Source organism: Zeus faber, assembly GCF_960531495.2.
Source record: "Zeus faber genome assembly, chromosome: 19".
Classification (NCBI taxonomy): Eukaryota; Metazoa; Chordata; class Actinopteri; order Zeiformes; family Zeidae; genus Zeus; species Zeus faber.
This window is the reverse complement of record NC_137206.1, coordinates 10666003-10689404: the sequence shown is the minus strand read 5'-3', so window position 1 is coordinate 10689404 and position 23402 is coordinate 10666003. Positions and strand designations below refer to the sequence as shown.

The following is a 23402-nucleotide window of genomic DNA, read 5'->3' as shown; positions in this document are numbered from 1 at the left end:
ATAGATCTTTTTTATTTTTAATTGTATTACATTCTTCAATCGTAAAAACATGATTGCCAAAAACAAATCATTAAAAAATACTTAAGGTCTCTTATTATTATTATTATTATTATTTTTAATTATTGTTATTATGATTATGATTATGATTATTATTATTATTATTATTATTATTATTATTTCCATAGCTGTCCACCACTGGTCTAGTCCCGTCGGCAGGATGTGACCCCCACACCCTCCAGTGCGGTAGGGGTCGCCGTGCGCACATTCAAAGTTGGCCGCCGTCCTCCAATCCGTAGAGGAAGGAGAAGGGCACTCACGTGGAGTCAGCTGGACGAGGATCCACGCCGCCGTCACTGCTCTGTCCCTCCCAACCCCAGCAACCGACACTCATCCGCGGACACGGAGCTCGGAGCAGCGTTACACCCCTGCCAGGTTTTAGGCCAGGACGCCGCTGACATCCCATTCAATCGGCGCGACTCCTCGGATTTACTTCGAGCTCATTTCGGATCAATAACACAGCGACAGTGACAATATGTCAGAGGAGCTGGAGCAGATTCTGTCTCAGCTGACACAGCCTGACAATGCGCTCATTCAGCAGGTAACACTTTTTTTTTGGGGGGGGGTGGTGGCTATTTTCCTCCCCTTAATTTCCACACGGTGTGTTGTCTTATCTTCCTGGGTACCATGGTAATAACCTGTGGTTATAACGTGTATCGTGTTGCTGTCTTATTGAATCATGTTCTAGTAAATTGTCCTGATTGTCAGCAAACTGGATTAGAAATAGACTCGAATATCAATTAGTCTCTGCTGAGCAAATCGATTAGCCAGTCCACATTCATATAATTAGTCTGAGGAACTTTTTTTTTTTTTTTAAATAAGATTTACTTATTCTGGAAACAGGAAGAATCAAATACAATAAATGATAAGAACATTTTTACGTATTTACTTCAACTCCCCAGTCCCACATTAGGTCCCACACACAACACAAATGACACATGAAGAAAATGGAAGAAGATCAAATAAAACACATTTTTTCTAGTTAAATATTTAGATTTAATCCAAATACAACTTTTTTTTTGAAGTTTAAGTCACTGAAAATGTTCTGTATCCAGTCTGATGTGTGTTAATTTGCCTCCTCTAGGCCACAGCCCAGCTGAAGCTGGCTTTTAAAGACCCGGCCATTATTCCAGCCTTGTGTGCTGTGATGACTGGCTCCCAGAACCCTCAGGTATTTGTCAGTCTGTGAGTGTGAGAGCGAGATGAGTTAGGTTAGCACTACTACCGGGATTCTCATTTTGTGTTTTATTAGCGCAGTACTACATCATCACTGTCATTGATGCGGTACTAAGTCACGATGACAGATGGCTGGTAAATGCTGCAATCTTAGTTTGATCACTTGTTGTGGCGCCACATAAGTCGGTGTATACAGTAGTTTTGTAAGGACCGTGAGATGACGTGTTGACTGTTTAAATACATGCATGTGGAAGCGGCTGTCGGCTCCGTTAATCCGGCGTCCCGGTCACGTTCCCCGTGGAATCTCAATGTCATTTGGCCTCACGCCTCGCGTAGATTCGCCAGTCCGCTGCAGTGATGCTGAGGATGAGGGTGAAGAAACACTGGAGGAAGATCAGCCCCGATCACAGAGAAAGGTCGACCATCTCCGCCGATCCCTTTTTCACCTTCAACCCGCAGCTGACCTTAACGTGTATATCTTTTTTTTTTATATTTCTCCCCACAGCATCAAAGCAGTGGTGCTGCAAGCTTTCACACAGGAGTCAGAGTAAGTTATTCAGTCAGTGCAGTCCTGCCTGACTGGGACGCAAAATGAAGTGCTTGAATATCGTCCTCAGAAGTTAAAGTACTGGAATACCTTAACGTAGCCCCCGTTGTGCTGAGGCAATTGAAAAGTCCCTGAGAGGAAAAAAAACAGGATCATTGCAAAGCTGTAATATTCCCTCAGGTTTTGTTATTCAGATCGTAACATAATAAAAAAAAAAAATCCAATTGTATAGGAAATCTACCGGTGTAAAAAGTAAATGTAAAAAATAGTGTGTGCATGCGAAGCAGACGGAGCGGTTGTTAATGTAGGCGTGTCCAACATTGCAGACACATGGTGCGTCACTCCCTCTCCCAGCTGAGCGGCGTCTTGGTCAAACACGAGACCCCGGACCGCTGGCCCGCCCTCCTGCAGCTGCTCAACCAGTCCACCAAGAGCAACAACCCGCAGGACAGACAGGTGCAACTCTCACCGGAGGAAGCTTTGAATACCGCTATCCCACCGATAGTGGTATCCAAGTAGAAATTGGCGCGGCGACTGCGAAGAACGTACCGCTATTGCCATAGTGCGTTGTGGGTTGATGTCGGTGAGGTCTGCACGCTACAATATTTCACCAGATGTCTGCAACTCCCAGGTGGGCTTGTTGCTGCTTAGCAAGGTGGTGGAGTCCAACCCGGAGCCCTTCCAGCCACACTACGGCCAGCTGCTGCAGCTGTTTGGCACGGTGCTGCAGGACCTCGACAACCCCAATGCCCTGTACTACTGCATCCTCACCCTCACCGCCATGACCGCCTACACCGGCTCAGAGGAGATGGTGAGCCGCCGTAACCGGGCCGGGGGGGAGATCTGTGACGATTGACACTAATCTCAAATGATTAAAATAAAATGTGATTTTCTTTGCAGAACCTAATGCGCTCTCTCATCCCGCCGCTGATCGTGGCTCTGAAGCACCTCATTAAGGCGGATCAGGTAAATATTTCAACAAAGCGTCGCTGCTACATCTGTCCACATTCAGACCCTTTCACTGGTTTTGTGTGTTTCTCCGTCTGTCCGTGCAGGACCAGGCCAGCGAGGCCATGGAGGTGTTTGACGAGCTGATGGAAAGCGAGGTGTCCATCATCGTCCCCCATATCCCCGACATTGTTCACTTCTGCTTGGAGGTGGGGAGCTGCAGCACGAGGAACCATAGTGACAATTTTGTATTTTTATTATTATTATTTTTTTTACTTTCTGTGTGGGTTGGATGTGAAATGATGTACTTGTGTCTGTGCCAGGTGAGCGCTGACACCACGCTGAGCAATTCCCTGCGTGTGAAAGCGCTCTCCACCATCGCCTTCCTGGTCCGCCTGAAGAGCAAGGTACTACACATGCAGTACTGTATGAAGATAAAATCCTGCTACTATAATTGGACGGCCTACATTAGGCTCGTGCGTGCAGTCGCTTGAGGAAAAGGGTCCTTTTCTGAAGTTTCTTCACTTCCTCACTCTCCTCACATTAGACACTCCCTCCAGGTAGTTGTGATTTTATTTTTGCGATTGCAATAATAAATGCAAACCCCCCCTCCCCGCAATAATTGTGAGGCCTTGCAATTTCGCGAAATGTCCACGACTTTTTCGCATTAAATGGGTGAATCGACAAAGCGCTTTAACTTGTAGCCACTTCATTTTATAGACTTATTCCTGGACCCAAGCAGAACCACACTCGTGTAGTATAATATAAAACTAATATAAAATTGTTTTGTTTTTTTTTCCCCTCTCACTTGTCATTTTTGCCAATTCCTGCAATTTTACTATTAAAAGTAGGTTCTCGCTAATAATTTCTTCATCTCTTCGTAGACGGTGCTCAAGCAGAAGCTGCTCACCCCCATCCTGCAGACCATTTTTCCGATCCTCATCGCGACGCCCCCGCCGGGCGAGGAGGACCCAGAGGACGAGGAGAACGACAGCGGAGACGGCGCAGACAACGAGAGCCCCAAACACTGCGCCGCACAGGCAGGACTTTGGTGTTCAGTGTCTCAGATGCCGCGATTACCGCTCTAGTGGAGGAAAAGGTAAAAAAGGTGGGGTTTTGACTCGGCGATGTTTGTGCGTTTTCAGGTTATTGACACCATGGCACTCCACATGCCCCCAGAGAAGCTTTTCCAGCAGCTCGTAAGTAGATTGTTCCCATCAGGTTTCTGATTCATGTGTGCTCCCCCCTCCCCTCTTTTTAGTTTTCTTTCTTCTTTTTTATGCTTATAAGAGTAATAGTAAGAGATGCACCGATCGATCGGCCGGCATTGAGCTTGATCGGCCGTGATCAGTGTCAGATATATCCGATTCTGTGTTCTTGACTCTTTTTTTGGAGACTCGGACCTCGACGAGTCACTCAGTAAAACGAGTCGTTCCATTTGATTCAGTTGGTTTAATGAACGGTGATGGAAGGAGGACTTCCAGTGAATGAGAGTGAGAAGAGTCGGCCATTTATTATTACGTTGGTTTTTTTTGCAATTATTTAAATTTATTTTCCATTAGCAACTACCATATAAATGTAAAAGAAAAGGTATATTTGCACTTAAAAGTGAAAGAGACTTTAATTAGAAGTTTGAACTGGACATTTCCATGTTATATGTTGTGTCCTACTAAACTCAGTGACAGTTACAGGTTGCATTATACTGAAACTTATACTGAATGACAGCCCAATATTGTATTTTATTGGAACTCAGTGACCGTTCCATGTTGTATTTTATTATATTGGAACTCCGAGGTAGTTTCAATAGGTTCACAGGTATTTGTCACTAACGTACAGCAGATTTACCCAATGAGACCAAATGATAAGAAAATTAGATTTCTCCAATCACGGATATAAATTCAAAATGATCGTGAGACAATGTGAAAGTTATTCAATAGTCAATGTTTTATTACGAACATAGAGCTGAATGAAAATCGCAATCAGCAGGTCAAACTTTTAAGAAATCGGAATCGGCCAAGAAAAGAGCAATCGGTGCATCTCTAGTAATAATACATGTCTACCAATTGACACATTGAGCATTGGAGCATTTAGGTTTTTTGGGAGAGTTAACTTCAACCCAACTGAAGGAAACACCTAGTTTGCATTGTATTAATTGTGAAATTTCTGACACTGGCTTAAAAACTCCCTTCAATTTAGTCGGAAACATTGGATGGTAGAATCTTTACGATTTTACACAATGATTGCGATTTACTCAAGTCATTGTGACCAGGCGATTACGTAATAAACGTGACAACTATCGGTGGAATCCAACGCGGTACGGTGTCGAGGCCTCGGGCAGCCGTAAGAGCGATGATGCAATTCGTCCGTTTTTGTCCGCACCAGATGCCTCTGACCCAGGCGTGCCTGGCCAGTGAAGACCCCTACCAGAGGAAGGGCGGCCTCATGTGTATGGCGGTGCTGGCCGAGGGCTGCGCCGATCACATACGTACCACGTAAGTCCAGCGGACCCGTCCAGACGAAAACAGAAAAAAATACTCGTAAAATGTCGCGTTTGGATTTGTCACGCGCTCCACGCTTCTACTGAATCGGGCGGTTCACGAACGTGAAAGTCAGACTTTGCGAAAAAAAAAAAAAAAAAATGTAATTAAATTAAAATAAAAAATTTGGTAAAGCGTCGATTCAGACACGTCGCAGCTTAAGGAGCATGGGCTCGGTGTTCGCAGGATGATGTCCTCCATGCTGCAGACGGTGTGCCGGAGTCTCTCGGACAGCAACCAGGTGGTGCGCAGCGCCGGCCTCTTCGCCCTGGGACAGTTCTCTGAGCACCTGCAGGTGGGCCTGCGCCACAACCTTGATCCTTTCATACCACCCTCAGCTCATCGTGTCTTAAATGTTGTGATCTGAGGGACAGAGTGGCTTGTTTTGGGGGAAAAACCTATCCTCCACGTGCTCGTTTGGATGTCATTTCTGGTGGGACCTCCGTGTCCGTTTAAGTGTATCGAAACAAGGGTTTTCTGTATCGGTTGAAGTGAATCAGCAACGGGACGATGATCATGAAGGTCAACTGTTTGTGCGTCAAAAATTAAGTTATTAACAATTATTCTTATTCCCTGTTGCCCCCATCAGCCGGAGGTGAGCAAGTACTGCGAGGAGCTGATGCCGCTGCTGCTGGCCTACATGTCCCACCTGAACCAGGCCAAGGTGGGCCACGTCACCAAGGCTTTCTACGCCCTGGAGAACTTCATGGAGAACCTCGGTTAGCAAACCGTTTGTACGCCTTTTTTTAGCGCGTTCCTCCGCGCATGTAGGTTTGCGACCCCCCCCCCCCCCCCCCCCCCCCCCCCTCAACCTTTCCTCTCTCGACAGGAGAGGAAATCGCCCCCTATCTGCCCACGCTGATGAACACGATGCTGTCTGCCCTCAGCAATGCAGAGAGCCTCAAGATTAAGGAGCTCGCCGTGTCCGCCATTGGCGCCATAGGTCGGTGGCTATAACGCTTTGACGTTTTCATCTCTCTTCATTGGGAATTATTTTTTATTTTTTTATAATTGTTTTAGTGTCTCTCACATTGCACAATAAACAAACACCCGTTTTATACCCCCATTGAGCCTTATTTCCATCTTGATCCTGTCCTTTAAACATAGGCAATGCAAATCTGTAGGGAATCGGTCGAATCTGACTTGATCCAGGATTATTTCAGGTCCAATATGGGTTTGTACGTTGACTTCATCGTGCGCTAGTGACGTATTGACAATAGCTGAATCGATCTTCGAACTGAAAAGAATGCAAAGTAAACCCCCTCCCTCAACCACCACGTGACGCCCTTGTCCCGCCTCTTTTCTAGCCAACGCCGCCAAGGAGCTCCTGGTGCCTTACTTCCCCCCGGTTATCGAGAGCCTGAAGGGCTTCCTCACCGCCACCACGGAGGAGATGAGGCCCCTGCAGACCCAGGCCCTCGGTACGCAGTCAGGTTGCAAGGCCAGAAAAGCATCCAACTCAAATCTGAAAAATGAATCGCCTACCTATCCCAGTACAATAGAAGTCTCCAGAAAGGGCCATGGAGCCCATCTATGAGTAAACGCAGAATTTGGCGAAAGAAAAAAAAAATCTTGAATATTTATTTAGTATTTCTAATTTTTGGTTCTGCCAGACACTCTGTCCGTGCTGGCCCGTACTGTCGGCAACGATGTGTTCAGTCCTCTGGCTGCAGAGTGCATACAGCTGGGCCTCAACCTCACGGACACCATCGACGACCCCGACCTGAGACGCTGCACGTACGTAACTTTCAGTAAGAGTGTCTGCGGTTGTTGGTGATGAAGAATAAGGCGCCTGTGTACCCAAGGGCAAAACTGAACTTTTGGGGTAAAATCACTTGTTGAAATGCGAAAAAGTGGTCCGTGAGACCCCGCCGCGCTCGGCAATTCTCGCATAGCTGTCTTTTGACCGATCAGTGTTGTTCAGCACTACTAACTCCGCCCTTACGGTTCCCGTTCCCCCGAAAAGTACCACCTCGCATGCGGGGGCCAGGAACTATCTCAGTGGAACCAATTTCAGAACATACCAACTACTCCTGTGGGAAAAGGCCAAGAGGCTGAGAATTCCATGCGTCATTTACATGCACATCATTAGTGCAAACTTGGCAACCTGTGTTGCATAATAGTTGTTGCGCTCATCAAACTCAAACTTCTCCACTGTTTTTTTTTTTGGGGGGGGGCTGTTTCAGGATGTTAATGCAACACTATGTAACTTTTTTTTACCTTAAAATAACAGATTCAAAATCATTTTGATGGTTCACTGACTTGTACTGTGGAGAATGGCAGCATTTCATCCCCACCCACCCCCCGAACGCCTCTTCTTGCACTATGTGACTTCTGTGTTTGGGTCCAAGACCGGGGGAAAAGTACATCACTTCCTTGATGTTTGGCTCCGGTAATTGCATTTTTATCTCCGGGAAGCGGCGAGATCCCTGCAAGGGCCGCTGTAACCTCGGTGCACATTATATCTTTGTTTGTAACATAGACTGTTATTGAAACGTGACCGATAACTTTTTACGTTTGTCCGGTTAAACAAATTATTTTCGGACACCGCACCGAGTTTCACGACAGCGGCGCAAAAGTGCGATTTCACTCACAAACTGTGGGGGCGCCAAATACCAAAAGTTAGACGGTGCTGCTTTAAGGCGCTCCTCTTTGACTTGGTTGTATGAGGTACGAGATGCAGGTTTGCTATTCTGAGGGAAGACTGTTTAACTTCCTGTTCCGGGCGGAGCGGATTCATCCCACCCTTTAGTTTCTAGTTTGAACGAGCGAGGTGTCCTCTCAGCAAGTGTCACGCCTGAATGGAAATACTCATGTCAACATCGTTTCACACTTGTTTGTTTTTTTTTTTCCTCCACATTTCTTCTGCGGAATCTTGCTGGCTCGTCGTTTTTCGTCCCCTCGTCCTCCTCCTGGTACCCTGCGTGTATCGTTTGTCTCTTGTTTGCTCTCTGCGCCTCCCCAGCTACAGCCTGTATTCCGCCGTGTCCACGGTCAGCCCCGACTGCCTGACCCCTCACCTCGCTGCCATCACCACCGTCATGCTGATGGCCCTGAAGTCTACCGAGGGGGTCACAGTACGTGCTGCATTTACAATGTTAGACACGTATGAGAAGGAGTTTATCTCTGTAGTCCGATGTATTTTAAGGCGCGTGATGTGATGAACCCCACAAGAAAATAGTTTTTCCGATTCAGAAGCGTATGTCGTGTCCCTTTTATGTGAGATCTCAGTGAATCACCCTCCGGCTCGGGTCTCTGTGTGGGCCCCCATCCTATCCTGTCTCAGGCGCACCTGGAGGAGGACAAAACCTTCGTCCTCCTGGACGACGACGACGAAGACGAAGAAAAGGACGGCAACACCATTCTGGAAGACGACGCGGAAGAGACGGACATCCCCGACGTCACAGGGTAGGAGCCGGGGCGGGGGATCGGTGCGTCCGTGTGGCGGCCATGACGATGGCGATGATGACGATGATGAGTGTCGGCTTCTCTCAGGTTCAGTGTGGAGAACGCCTACATCGAGGAGAAGGAAGACTCCTGCGACGCCTTGGGAGAGATCGCTTTCAACACCGGGTAAAACCCACGCGCATACACATCGATTCCAGCCGCATCCGGCTCAGCAACGCACTAGCACGTCGAACCCTTCACCGCCAAATCTGACTGTTGTGGCTACGGTTTCTCCGGCAGCGCGGCCTTCCAGCCCTTCCTGGAGTCCAGCTTCCAGCAGGTCTACGACATGAAAGACGTGAGTTGGTCCAGGTCTCGCTCGGACCGCTGAAGTGTTATTTACGGCGCGTGTCGTCTTCTGAAACAAAGTGGTCTCCAAACCTTTGAGAGAGGAGAAAAACAAACAAACCAAAAAAAAAAAACCAACAACAACGAACCAACCACCTCTAAATGCCCGACACGGAAGGTAAAATGAAACATCTTAAGTAGGGAGAGGTCAGCCTGAGTTAAAGCCGGCGTATAAAAGTATCTCCACCTCTCGGCCTTTCAGCGTTCTCTTCCTGATCCACACGTTGTAGAAACTTAACAGCAGCAAATGAAGCAAAAAAAGTAGAATGGATTTGAATTACTCACAAATAAACGGTGTAAATAAATCGTGTGTGTGCTACATTATTTAACGCAGGAGCTTGCCTCGTGCCCACTTACCCCATGTCCTCTTGTACCCCCCCTCCCAGTTCCCCCATGAGGACGTGCGCAGGGCAGCGTTTGGGGCCATGGGCCAGTTCTGCAGAGCTCAGCACAAAGTGTGGAAGGAGAATCCCAGCGAGGCCAACCACCAGGGTAAAAAGCCCACGCAGCACATAACCTAGACACACACGGGGGGGGGGGGGGGGGTCGGGGGGTATTAACATGTAAGTTACAATGTTCAGCCAGACGGTCATTAACACAAAATAACCCACGACGGTGTGAACAGGGCACCACTCTGGGGGAGATTGTTTTTGCGACGATGATGGCTGGCTGCACGGCACACCCCGCTTGTTGTTCAGCTGCTCGCTAAATGAAATGATACGTTTAGACTGATTTTTTTTTTGTAATGACTTTATAATTAGTAGGCCTACTTTAAGAGCTTCTGCAAAAATTAAAAAAAAATACTCCCCAGCAATGTGGCACACCAGCTGCCCTACAAAAAAAACAACAACTTTGCCCTACAGACTGTATGACCAAGCTGTTTATGTTCTTAATGTGTAATTGGACATATCCGCGTTCATGTCTTCAAGTCTTCCGTTTCCGTGCAGCGCCACAAGCTGCTGTTGGCATTAGCGCGTACCGCAGGCGGCGTGAGCCGAGGCCGAATCCAGGCGGCGAAGTTGTTGCATGTGACGACGGTCGCTATTAAGAGATCGGTCATCATTCATAAATAATCGACAGCCGATTGCTGCTATTTGCCAATCAGAATGGAGAGTTCCACAGAGGAAAAATAATATTTGTATGTTACTCTAAAGACCTGGAGGCATGTCATGTATTGATATGGACCTGGGCCCGACCTTGAACCCCCCCCCCCCAGCCCTGCACAAGCTGCTGGACGTGGTGCTGCCGTGCTTCCTGGAGACGGTGCGCACGGAGCGCGAGCGCCACGTGGTGATGGCCGCCCTGGAGGCCATGAACGGCGTGGTGGAGTCGTGCAAGGGGGAGGCCTTCAGGACGGCGGGGCGGCTGCAGGAGATCAGCCACGCCATCCGCGACGTGCTCAAGAAGAAGGTGGGGTAGCCCCGTCACGTTTGAACCGTTTAATACGGACTTATCGACCCCCCCCCCCCCGTGGCTTGATTTCACAGTTTGTGTTGGTAGGCCCCGTCAGAGACCGAATGTATGTGCACAAGCACTTAAAAAAGCGAGTTTTTCCATTATCGGTTCCCCTTAAAATACAACCGGTCTCTAGTTTTTCTTCCTTTTCTCCCTGCAGACTGTGTGTCAGGACGGTGGTGGTGATGAGGCTGATGATGAAGACCAGCAGGTGTGTGTGTGTGTGTGTGTGTGTGTGTGTGTGTGTGTGTGTGTGTGTGTGTGTGTGTGTGTGTGTGTGTGTGTGTGTGTGTGTGTGTGTGTGTGTGTGTGTGTGTGTGTGTGTGTGTGTGTGTGTGCGTGCGCAATAAAAATGGATGATTAGGTCTAAAGTGCTAAATTATTACTGTTCTCACTAAACTGTGTCTGCAGTATGATTGTATTGTTTTGCACATTAATCACCGGCTCGTTCTGTAACTCATTTAATTCTTGCTCAGGCCGAGTACGACGCCATGCTGCAGGAGTTTGCGGGCGAGGGCATCCCGCTGCTGGCTGGAGCTGTGCCCGCGGACACCTTCGCCCCCTTCCTCAACGACCTGCTGCCGCTCATCATGAGCAAAGCCGTAAGTCGGGGAGCAGGGGTCATCCAAAGGGCTCAGCCTGAAAGGTCAAAGGTCAGGGTAGGACCTCGACATGACGATCTCCTCTCCTCCTCCCTTTGCCGTTTTTTTGTTTTTTTTTAAGAAATCCTCGTGCACGGTGGCCGACCGCTCCTTCTCAGTGGGGACTCTCGGCGAGGTCCTGCAGGCCCTGGCGGGTGTGGACGGGGGCAGGGGCGTGGCCGGCCGCCTGTCCAACCGGCTGCTGCCGGTGCTGGTGGCCGGAGTGAGGGACAGCGACCCCGAGGTTCGGAACAACAGCGTGTTCGGACTGGGCTCCCTGGCCGAGGCCGCCGGGCCCATCGTCGTATCGTATCCTGTTTTACACCACCCTGCGTGAGATGGATGGGTGGGTGGGTGGGTGGGTGGATGCTTCCTCATTCCCAGAGTGAAATTGCAGTGTCACAGCACTTCACATTAAAAATAGACAGTAATAAAAAATAGAGAAAATAAAATGGCAATGTGCAATAAAGAAGAAGCTGAAAAAAATGCAATATACAATACAGTAACAATAGAAATGAACAAAAATATACAGTGTACAATAAAAGAAACAGTATAAATTAACCTAAAAATAAGCTATGAACAATAACAATAGGGAAACCTAATTATAAACAATAAATATAACCTGAAAAATAGAAATTTACTAGAAAAACCGTGGGTAAAATTTGGCATGTTGTAAAAAAAATAAACATCAAAAGTAGACAATGATAAAAAGTAATAAGAAGAATAACAGAAGAAGAAAATGGCGACATGTACCTTAGCGATAAAGAATAAGCTAAAAGAAATCGCAATAGACAATACATTATACAAAGTTATATACAGCGGTACTTTGACTTACAAGCTCGTATAACTAATCAATTTTCCCCATTGAAATTAATTGAAATGCCATAAATCCGTTCCAGCCCCCAAAAAACCACCCCAATCTTTTTTGTTACATGTTTATAAATAACAAATATTGTATAAAAACCGAATAAAACATAATAAAAAAGAATGTAAAGAAATAAACTGGTTTTATAAAGTGTATTTACCTTGGAGATCAGACGACTTGGACTAACGGAAGATGCTGACGGAGGTGGAGGGTTGGAGGAGATAGGCGGAGGAGGTTGGAGGATTTTGTTTCGTTTTGTGCTTTTTCGGTCGTTTGTTGTTACACTTTATTGCTGAACATAATTGCTACAGTTTATTTATTTTTTGACTTCACTTTCGCTTTGATTTCGTGCTTTAATTCAATGGACATCATCCGCTTCCTCTTCTCAGCTCTTACTTTCTGAGGACCAATGGTTAGGAAAAAAAAACAAAACTGCCAAAATAACTGCACAAAAAGCACAAAACGCGAGCACAAATCACAAAAGAGATGCTTCTACGGTCAGGTAACCACGTGGCGTGAAAGCGCGAGACGCCGGATTCGCTCGCCACGCCAACTAGCGGCGGCGTGCCTGAAGCTCGCTCCTCGTAACTCACATTTTTGCTCGCAAATCAATACAAAAAAAAAATGGACGTAACCCGGAAAACTCGTATGTAAGTGCACTCGTAAATCAAGGTACCGCTGTACTACGTATTTGGCAATATACAACAGTGCGTTGCTAGGATGCAAAGACATCGGGGAGGGGGTGGCGGCGAGAACGTGTTCCCATTACGCACGGTGTTTGTTTTGTTCCATAAGGAAACGGAGTAAAATAATATAACCTACATATAGAATGAAAACACCGCGCACGTGGGCACAGTCAGTACCATCCATACCGCCCTGCGGGGCTGTTTTAGATTGGGCGGGGGGGCGGTTCGTAAAACACTTGGGGCTAAACCTCCCAGTGCCCCTAACGCCACAGATATACAATAAGCCTAATGATAAAGAATAAAAATAACCCCCCCCCCCCCAAAAAAAAACCACACACACATCAAAATGAAGGCAATAATAAAGAATAATACAAAAACTAAAATTGCAAGAATTGGCACAAGGAACAACAAACAGTGCGCGCGCACACACACACACACACACACACACACACACACCCTGCGCCGGGCAGAGTTCCTCAGCGCCTCAGGGACTATCCGGTGATGTTGTCGCTGTTCTCCAACCTGCTGGTGAAGGAGCAGGACCGCCGGGTGATCGACAACCTGTGCGCGGCGCTGTGCCGGATGATCGCCGGCAACGTGGAGGCCGTGCCCCTGGAGCAGGTGGTCCCCGCCCTGGTGGCCCGGCTGCCCCTGGAGCAGGACCTGGAGGAGAACAAGACGGTGTACGGCTGCCTGGCCATGCTGTACTCGCACAGCCCCGCCCTGGTACGTGCGCGGCGCGAGACTCGGATCGTAGATTGAGTCGTTTTGTTGTTTTGTTTTTTTGTTTTTTTCCTTCCGACTTTTCCGAACATGACGCGGCACTTTTTATTTTTATTGTATTTGGTTTTTATTTTATTTCAAATTTCTCCGTCCGTCCAGATCGTAAGCCAAATGAAGTCGATTGTCACCGCTTCCAGCCAAGTTCTGGGCACCAAGGATCTCGATACAGGTGAGCGCCTATTTATTTATTTATTTATTTTTAATTTATTTTATTTTTGAAAAAGCATTTTTGAAAGTTTTAAAACATCCAAAGGTCAATACAACGGAATAGCAAAATACACTCTTGACGAGAGAGAAGATGAGGAAAACAATAAAATAGGAAAACTATAAGAATGTATAATAAATTATATATTATTATAAATATATTATGAATATAATATAAGTATATCATAAAATAAATGGATAAAATATTTCATATGTCATTTAAATATTTACTTACTCTGACATCAAGGATGAAAAGTAATGATTCATAAGGAAAAAGCTTTTTTTTATTTTTTAAATTTTATTTCAAGGTTGAGATTTTCCAAGTTTGAATCGGGTGTTTGGACTTGAATTTGAACCTGAATTAATAACACACACATATCTGTCATTATATTTTATATTAAAAAAATAAATAAATAAAAATTCCCCAGAGACCCGGAGCAAGTTGGCCCTGCTGATGCGGGAGTTCGCCCAGCGCCACGCCGCCGACTTCCAGGGCGCCGTGAGCTCACTTCCTGCCGAGCAGCAGGCCAGGCTGAGCGCCGCCGTCGCTGCCTCGTAGCCCGCGCGCCGACCGTCCTTCCACTCTGCCGCAAAAGCCAGTTTATTTTTATTTTTAATTGTTATTTTTATTTTTTTCTCCCATCGTATTTCGACGACAACGACGACACCAACGATGCACAGAAATTACATTCGACAAATCAAACCGCAAACTTAAGCTCTTCAAGCGATTTCCTGTAACCGTGACGACATCTCCAAGTGTTTCCAAGTGTTACTGTAGATTTTTTTTTTTTTTTTTTATTTGGTCGTTTGCTTGTGTGCACGTTCCAAGTTTTATTATTTTACGACGTGATATTTTCTGTTGTTTTGCTTCCGTTACTCTGATGCCTCAGTCAAACTGTTGTGGTCGACTATTATTGATTTGCTGTTGCCCCGTTCTCATTTTTAAAAGCACCTCTGGCTCAGAGTGAGAAGTGATGCGTTTCGATCTCCACATAAATGCCTTTGTTTCCTCAGACATTTCTCCTGTTTTTTTTTCTCCCATCTCTCACTGAAGCGCTTTTTGCCGCCTTTTTTCTCCTCCGACCTTTCACTCACTTCGCTGCCCGTCCACGGGATGTTCTGCCCGTCCTGACCTTCCCAGTGGAAACCTTAAGAATATCGAACCGCATTTGTGAAAAGCAGCCGTTTATTTCTTCCGTTCCGCCCTTTATAAGCTCGCATCGCACCTCGCCCCCGTAAGTGCGGCCGGCGGTCGGAAACCTCCCCCAAAAGGATCCCAAAATATGTCAGGGAAGGTTGGAGAGCTCCTCCAGCTCGAGTAGTTTACTCAGCTGGACATTTCCCGTGTTCCATGAATGAAAGTTGAAAACTCGAAAAAAAACGCAGTTCATATAGAGTTTTATTGATAGTGGATGTGGTGACATCCAATAACATCATTTTGAAATACATGACTTATTTGCTTTGTTTTAAGCCCAATTCCAATAAAAAACTTGTCGCACGATTGGGGGAAAAATTGTAAAGCATCCCAGAGCCGTCGTTACATCGGACGTGAAAATTCGGCGCCACGGCATTTCACGTGCGGAATCCGACTCGCCATGGGAATGAACGGACTTCCTGTTATTGTCGTTTTAGGCGTGAAGCAGGGTTCACTCTTGAATTCACACACACACGGTCTTCAGATCTGGCCCTGCTGCTGCGGGTCACCCTTTTCAGGCGCCAACGCCCAACGCCACAGTCATCTCCACCGGCGCCGGTCCGCCCTCCCCTGCACAGGGGAAATGGGAGCTCATTGCAACGTGATTTCCCAAATGTGTCCCCTCCGCCGGTGCAAGTCCGCGTGTGGAAACGCTGGATGAAGAACAGACGACGGAGATGCTGCCGCGAAGCTCGACACGTTGGAGCCCGCTCTCGAAATTCCTCTTCGTACAGTGATATCCAGCAGAGCCCGTAGTTTTACGTTTTTGTAAGGTCTGAGACGAGGCGCTGACGTGACTCTTCGCCATGATCTCATTTTATCGTGCCGTAACGGCGCCACACGCGACGCGACTGGAGCCGCCCTTCGTTTCAACGCTACGGCAGCATTTTTTTGATCTCTACGATTGGAATTTTACGATTACTGTTGGAGAATGGTGCCAGAAAGATGTATTTATTTATTTATTTGATTTAATTACATTTTTGTCCGGTTCTTGACCCCTGCCCGTTATTTCGGACGAAGATCATTTCACGGCCCCTCCTTCCTTCCTTCCTTCCTTTCGCCCTGGTGCGTTTTCGCCGCCCACACCACCTGTGTGCCTGTGCTTCCAGGGCAGGATGTCCACCCCGGTGCGGCAGAAGGAGCGGTCGGTGTGGGCCTCCGTGCTGTACAGGACCTCCTGGAGCCGCTTATCTCCGGGCTTCTGGGCTTTGACCCGCACCTGCAAGGAGAAAGCGAGAACGTCACCGCGGAGGATGCGGTCGTACCGTCTCATCGCGCCTCTTATTTCCGTCATTGTCCCCGCTGCTGACCTCCAAGATGGTGGTCTCCTTCTCCTTGAGCTTCCCTGCTTTGTTCTTCACCTGGGTCCTCTTCGTGTCCACCCATACCACCTGCTCCTTTACCTCAGACCTGGACACACGCACGCACACACACAGAGGTATAGTTTTCTCGATGCATCTCGGAAAAACCTCTTAAAGCACGAATAACTGGTAGTATCAGACCCATCAAATTCTGGAATCATGGGGTGGCGTTAAAGGCTTTTAGGGTTATGAAGACACAGACAGTCTCCTGATGATCCCCAAAGTCCCATTAATGCTGGTGGGGTTTCACGTGTGTTGACCTTTTAAGCCATATGTGCGCACACACACGCAGACAGCTACACAGACAGGACTTACTCTTGGATGCCCAGGTCGGCCAGGGTGGTGTTGAGGAAGGGGAAGTGCTGGTGGGCTGTGTCGGGCTGCAGCTCGATGGGCAGTTTCACCAACATCGGGATCGCCCACACCAGCTCAGCTCGGACCATCTTCCCCGGTGGTCCCTGGGACCCCCGGCCCCCGCAGCCGGCCTCTTTCTTCCCAAAGAAGCGGTCTGTGTCCTCGCCCGCCATTCGTCAGCGAAGCTGCTTTCTGCCGATCAAGCTGTAGGAGAGAAGGGACCAGGCGCCATGTCGAGATGCGAAGGAAGTTCCGTCTTTTGGTCTCGTCAGGTGGAAGTCTCCGCTTGTGTGTGTTTGAGTACAGTTGGACCTGCACCCTGCCCTCTATTTATACGCCGCCGTTGCAAACGTGTGTTATGTGTCGCCCAGGCGCTAGGTTTATCACGCTGACAGGGGGCTGATGAAGTGACGCCAACAGTGTTTTTAGGCCAACTGAGTATGTGTGCGAGTGTTAAGCATGAAACTGGGGATCGAGAAAGCAAAGGGTGTGTGTGTGTGTGTGTGCGCGCGCATGCACGCACGCTCTATAAGAGACAGGTCTCCTCAATGAGCCAAAGGTTAGGTTACCTGGTTGTAAGGACCATGGTCTTTGAAACCTGGAAGGGGGGTCGTCAACCAACGAAGCCGTTTCTTCGGGAAAACCACCGGAGGAGTTTTCGGGATGTAAATCCTAATCTCCTTTCCAACAGACTCAGAACGGGGCGCGACGGAAGGTTCCACGGGCGACGCCGTCCTCCACGACGCGCGACGAGGAGCAGATTCATGAATCTGCTCAATGAGAGTGCCTCAGCGGCCGTCAAACGCGGCCCCCCGCATGGCCTTCTGGGAACCCGCAAGACATTTAGCATCAGCTACCTCGGCGTCATGTCTCTTATTGTCTTGGCCCCTGCAGGTGAAGACGGGGTTAATATTTAGGCCATTTGTGCCGCAGTGCCACATATTTGTGTGTGTGTGTGTGTGTGTGTGTGTGCGCGCGTGTGGGGTTTTTCAACCAAACAAGCAATCTGCACAAGGCGTGTCACATTCCAGGGACGGCCATAATAAAGCCGAGCACGCGTATTACGATGACATCACGAGCAGGTGACTTTCCGCCCCCCAGACACCGCCAGCCTGCGGGAAGCGATGACGATCCGTTTTGGATTTGGGTACGATTCAAGAGGAGCTCAAGACGCTGTTGATTTAATGTTACCGATTTGGCGGTCAGAGGAATCTGCTTTTTACCCCGTGTGTTTGCGGGCGTGCGGGTTTGTGCCTGTAGACAAGAGTGAAGTCACCGTCGCGTTCTGCCTCCGCAGCGGCGAGTCGGCGGCGTGCTCCGTGAGGTCACGGCTCCGGCTGTGACGCCGTCAGCCAAACTGTCCAGTGGGGACTCGTCATCCATGTTCCATTTGAGCATGTTCAGTCGAGGGAGACTTTTGCTGTTACACCGATCCAGGGATGGTGTATACGCGCGCGCACACGCACGCACACACACACACACACACACACACACACACACACACACACACACACACACACACACACACACACACACACACACACACACACACACACACACACACACACGCTGAAACACCCGTCGCACTCGACAAGCAGACCCTTTCATTGCACGTTGAGGCGTGAGATCAGACAAAGGTTTCCTGCCAGCGAAGCACAATGATGTCACATCGTGTCTACAGACAGACAAAGGTGGAGGCAAGCATCTGTGTTTCATAGAAACACCAAAGTAAGTAAAACAATTGACTTTGAACGGATGATAAGTAATCGCCTCACGTTTTGCCTTCTCACCCCTATACCGGAGTAGTTTTATCAAATGAGTTAACGGGTGGTCCTTGTGGTTTTTCTGTTTCTCTGCTGCTGTCCATTTGGGTTAAAAGCCCTTTATAGAAAATGGAAAAAGATCAGATCTTTCATTGAAGGTCAAACATGCAGTTTAAAAACATTTTTACGTGCATCCAATCCATACGAAACCATAATAACATTTTAAAATGTATGAAAACAACCTTTCCATTATAACTTAAAAAAAAAACGGTTTCAAAGTCATTCGTTTTGATGAGACATTTACGAAACGTTTTTCCCAATTATAAAACAAAACAATGCAAACTCTTCCGGATAAAAAAAATGTCCAAAAACACAGGTTCATGACTTTTACGGTCAAAGTCATGATCCTTCTGGGGATCTAAATAGATGTATACATTTGGCTTCAACAAGGAAGGAACAATTCATTGAACTTATACTGTGAAGACCGAACTGCTGAGCTGTGTGTGTGTGTGTGTGCTTGTGTGTGTGTGTGTGTGTGTGTGAGATCAGCGGTGGTAGTGTCAGCTCTCGGGCAGACAGCAGCTCTGTGGGAGGAGACACACATCACATAGTCTAAAGGTGTCATTTAATTCAGATGAATTAATCTCAATTCACCCAATTTACGTCGGTGAGGAAACTGGGTTATAAAAATAAAATAATCAAATGTAAACAGGGTCCATTATGGCATTACAAAATGAAATTCAAGGACACAAAACAAATCATTTTCAATGCCATCTTTATTAATCAAAATACTATATAATCTTAGACTCATTGTCTATTTATATTAGTATGTGTGTGTGTGTGTGTATATACTGTGTATATATATATATATATATATATATATATATATATATATATATATATATATATATATATATATATATATATATATATAAAAAATCTCACTGTTAATCTCATTGTAAACTACTATTTCCCTGGCATAATCTGTCGTAAAAGCGATTCTGGAAATGTTTTGTTACGTTCAAACCAGGGGGAATATCCATTTCCAATTGTTTTGTTTTTTTCCAAGGACTTTTCAAGGTCTTTTCATGCACCTCAGCAGAACACGGGCTATTTTCAAGGTATTCCAGAACTTACATCTCTGAGGATGAAATTCAAACACTTCAAGCACCTCAAGGACCCGGTAAGACCCCCGTCTCCCGCACCGCTCCTTGCTTGAAACAGGAGCATGAGAGAAAGCGAGAGCTGCAACCTGCTCCCCTGACGCAGCAGTCTGCAGAGCGTGTGAGCTCTAGTGGCGTGGTCCGCCTCTGGGGCGGAGCACTTCACCTGACCTTCACTTCAACTCCACGCTCACAATTAGAACAATGATAACCGAAGCTTCCGGCAGGGTGGGAAAAAAAAAAAGGTATCGTGGGCCCACATATTTGAATCCCCCGGTTAAAACCGCGTCATCTGGTCTATATGTGTGGGCTTATAAAACATTTTGTCATTCCCTCCAAAATCACTGGGGATCTCCAGATATGAGTGTCACTAAATATCCTTAACTACACTTGAATATAAAACAACACACTAGCAACTTGGCAAAATGGTCTATGTGCTGTATACTTTTACATTATATTGCTGGATATGTTCAAAGTTGAGTTCATTCTGGCATTACAAAATGAAATTCAAGGACTTCCAAGTACTTTTCAAAGCACTATTTTTTCATTTTCTAGGACTTCACGCAAAAGAAATTTCATACATTTTCAATGTGTTCTTTATTATTCATCATATAATCTAAGTCTCATTGTCTATCATTTATAATAGTGTGTGTGTATATATATATATATATATATATATATATATATATATATATATATATATATATATATATATATATATATACATACGTATATAATATATAAAAAAAAAATTATATTTTTCTTTTTTTATTTATATATATAATTGTCATCACTACTATAAGTGTCTATTTCCAACCATGCTGGATAGAATAAATACATTTATCTGGCATAATCTGTCCTAAAAGCGATTCTGGATCTTTTTTTATTACGTTACGATTTGAATAGCAAAACCAGGGCGAATATCACAGGTTTAATTACTATGTTTTTTTAAGGACTTTTCAAGCCCAGGGTAGTCGAGAACCAACATTTCTGAGGACGAAATTCAAGCACCTCAGGGACCTGGTAAGAACCCTGCTCAAATAGAGTCCGTGCTACCTGAGCAGACTGGGAGCCGCCACGTCCTTGATGGGAGTGTTCGTCTGAGGCTCAGGCATCTCAAGGTGCTCGGCCATGATGGCTGCATCAGCATCCGGGCCTCCTCCAACAGAGAACTACACACACACACACACACACACGCACACGCACACGCGCACACACACACACACACACACACGGGTATCAAAATACGACAAAACAGGGATGAGAGAAATCAGGATCACATACACACACACACACACTCCCGCTGTGTGTATGTATGCATGTGTGTGTGTGTGGGTGTGTTTGTGTGTGTGTGTATGTGTGTGTGTGTGTGTGTGTGTGTGTGTGTGTGTGTGTGTGTGTGTGTGTGTGTGTGTTTGAGCCTCACCATCTGCTCACGGCCTTCGCCAGGTGACTCTGGGAAGGCTCTTCCTTGGAGATGAACAGGATCACATCTGACCTAGCTGAAGGAAACACACGCACGCACCCATGCGTTGTGCACAATGCCCTCATCAACAAAGCCTTCTTTTCCAGACAGTTAATTATGACAACAAACATAATAATAATACTTCATTACTATTCATTACCGCATCAAGTTCAAGTCTCTGATGCTGGCCTACAGAGTGATTGCTGGGAATGCTCCCGCCTACTTAAATGCTCTTGTAAGAGCACATGTTGCCCCCCGGATGCTGCGCTCGTCAAATGAGCGTCGCCTGGCTCTGCCGGCCGTACAGCCACGGCAATCCAGGCTGTTCTCATTTGTAGTTCCACGTTGGTGGAACGAGCTGCCAAAAATGACCAGAGCGGGGACCTCCCTCTCTGTCTTTAAGAAGCACTTGAAGACCCAGCTCTTCAGTGAGTACCTCCTGTCCCGACCTACAATTACTTAGCACTACCGAGCAGTATTTATTGTTACACTAATGTTGCTGTTACACTAATCTCTGTCGCAATGTAGCTTGAATGTTATTCTCCCTTGTAAGTCGCTTTGGATAAAAGCGTCTGCTAAATGACTAAATGTAAATGTAAATGATGCATTACTACTGACACTACTGCTGAAATGAGCTCCACTAAAACAGAGAGAAACTCCTACAGGAGGCTCCAGTGAGCTGTAGTCCTGACTCAACCCAGTTCCCCTGGATCTGAGTTGGAAAGAGAGAGAGAGAGAGAGAGAGAGAGAGAGAGAGAGAGAGAGAGAGAGAGAGAGAGAGAGAGTTTTTGAGATGTAGAACCAGGAAGCAGATCGAAAGCCTTGTTCCCTGCAGATTTCCTCCCAGTGGATTCCAGGGAGAGCCACCGGGGCTTGGGCCTGGATTTACTACCACGACTCTGTGCTTCCAGTGTGTTCTGGAGGAACAACCTTTCACTATTTTAAAATTTGATCGGTGCCCATGGCGGATGTTGGCCGGTGGTTTATATTGGTTGGTTTTGTGATCTCATCTTAACACTGATCAAAAGCCTCAAAGAGCCCAAAAAAGAGTCACACTTTTCATCACGATTGGAGCTTGTGCACTAAGAACAACCAGAGCAGACGCTCCGCTGCAGTGACAGTGATAGTTACGCAGTCTGCACAATTTTGGAAGATTGTCAGGCAATAAAATATTCATCCAATCTTTGTTCACCTTGAACTACCTCCAAATAGCCAACATTTTCTTTCCTTTGCTCTCTTTTTTGAGCGTCAGCTACGCAGCTACGTGACATAATATTCGTATCGGGTTTGGGCATCGGATCATTTTTACGAGTACATGAGCACATAATGGGCCTTGTAAATTTGACCGGCACAGAATCAGAAAATAAATCTGATCGGTGGTCGATCAAGCTGAAAACCGGTCGATCGATTGGTGCATCTCTATCACCAACGCTTTATATGTAAACATTATTATCACTCCCCCACTTCCCATTTTACCTCAGCAATGCAGCGTGGGTGGATAATAAAGTACCGCTGCGAATCAGTGGATGTTGAGTGAGAGGAGAGGGAGGGAGGGGTTACAGAACCACAGGTCGCAGCATCTGGTCCAATCCCAGGAATGTAGTTGAAGTACCCAATAGATGTACGGTACTGTTTTAATTGATTGATTGATTGTTTTCTGTAATAAAATGACAATAATATATATATATATATATATATATATATATATATATATATATATATATATATATATATATATATATATGTGTGTGTGTGTGTGTGTGTGTGTGTGTGTGTGTGTGTGTGTGTGTGTGTGTGTGTGTGTGTGTGGCATTTCTAAACTGTGTATTTTGACCAAGAATTGTGTGGTTGGTACACACAATGCGTGCAGGTTGGCAGGTCTGTAAGTAGAGTCCAAAACAAATTTCACCACCAGGGCGATAAAGTATGTAGTGTATTGTATTATGTATTATGTTTTAAATTACAGCCTATCTTAATTTGATTGGTTGATAAACGTGTTCATCAGGTAACTTTTTTTTTTTTAAACGTGTTAACATTGCAATTATAAAATAAGAAGAAGAAAAAGAAGAATGATGACTTGTAAATGTCATTGCCTTTCTTTTTAAAATGTTATCGTGAATGTGTCAGCTGCATCGGTGCGATGTGGGTCTGCGTGTAGTGAGGTATACCGACCACTAGAGGAAGCAGAGATGGGAGGTTGAGCAGCACTGCAGCCTGGGAGTGAAAGCGCAGTCGTTGAGTGGTCCACATTCCAATCTATACGTCGTTACACCATGGAGTGTGGGGAATGGCAAAATGTAGGAAAGAGCACTGATGTTTCGCTATGTGGTGGACTAACCACAGTGGCGGACATTTTGGAGGGTATTTCCAATCGTATTCGATAAATTGATACACTATACCCACTACA

General features: G+C 46.4%; 2 protein-coding genes across 2 annotated transcripts; one reads left to right on the top strand and one right to left on the bottom strand.

The window, feature by feature from the left end:
• The first annotated feature begins 361 nt into the window (after window positions 1-361).
• Window positions 362-14698, top strand: ipo4 (importin 4). Its single transcript, XM_080020498.1, has 29 exons — window positions 362-598; window positions 1142-1228; window positions 1570-1649; window positions 1739-1780; window positions 2107-2236; window positions 2412-2591; window positions 2681-2746; window positions 2836-2937; window positions 3052-3135; window positions 3613-3768; window positions 3874-3927; window positions 5111-5220; window positions 5452-5560; window positions 5855-5984; window positions 6095-6208; window positions 6573-6686; window positions 6879-7002; window positions 8231-8342; window positions 8552-8673; window positions 8761-8838; window positions 8953-9010; window positions 9447-9552; window positions 10277-10470; window positions 10676-10726; window positions 10992-11117; window positions 11239-11465; window positions 13196-13433; window positions 13590-13659; window positions 14123-14698. Exons 1-29 carry the CDS (start codon window positions 533-535, stop codon window positions 14251-14253), a joined length of 3261 nt encoding a protein of 1086 aa, XP_079876624.1. The 5' UTR covers window positions 362-532; the 3' UTR covers window positions 14254-14698.
• A 705-nt stretch (window positions 14699-15403) lies between these two features.
• LOC307244796 (uncharacterized protein) lies at window positions 15404-16777 on the bottom strand (the record flags this gene model as incomplete). The annotated part of the gene is made up of 4 exons (XM_080020100.1): window positions 15404-15459; window positions 15976-16108; window positions 16200-16299; window positions 16566-16777. The coding sequence occupies 4 exons, from the start codon at window positions 16775-16777 to the stop codon at window positions 15404-15406; spliced, it is 501 nt and encodes a 166-aa protein (XP_079876226.1).
• Between the last annotated feature and the right edge of the window lie 6625 nt (window positions 16778-23402).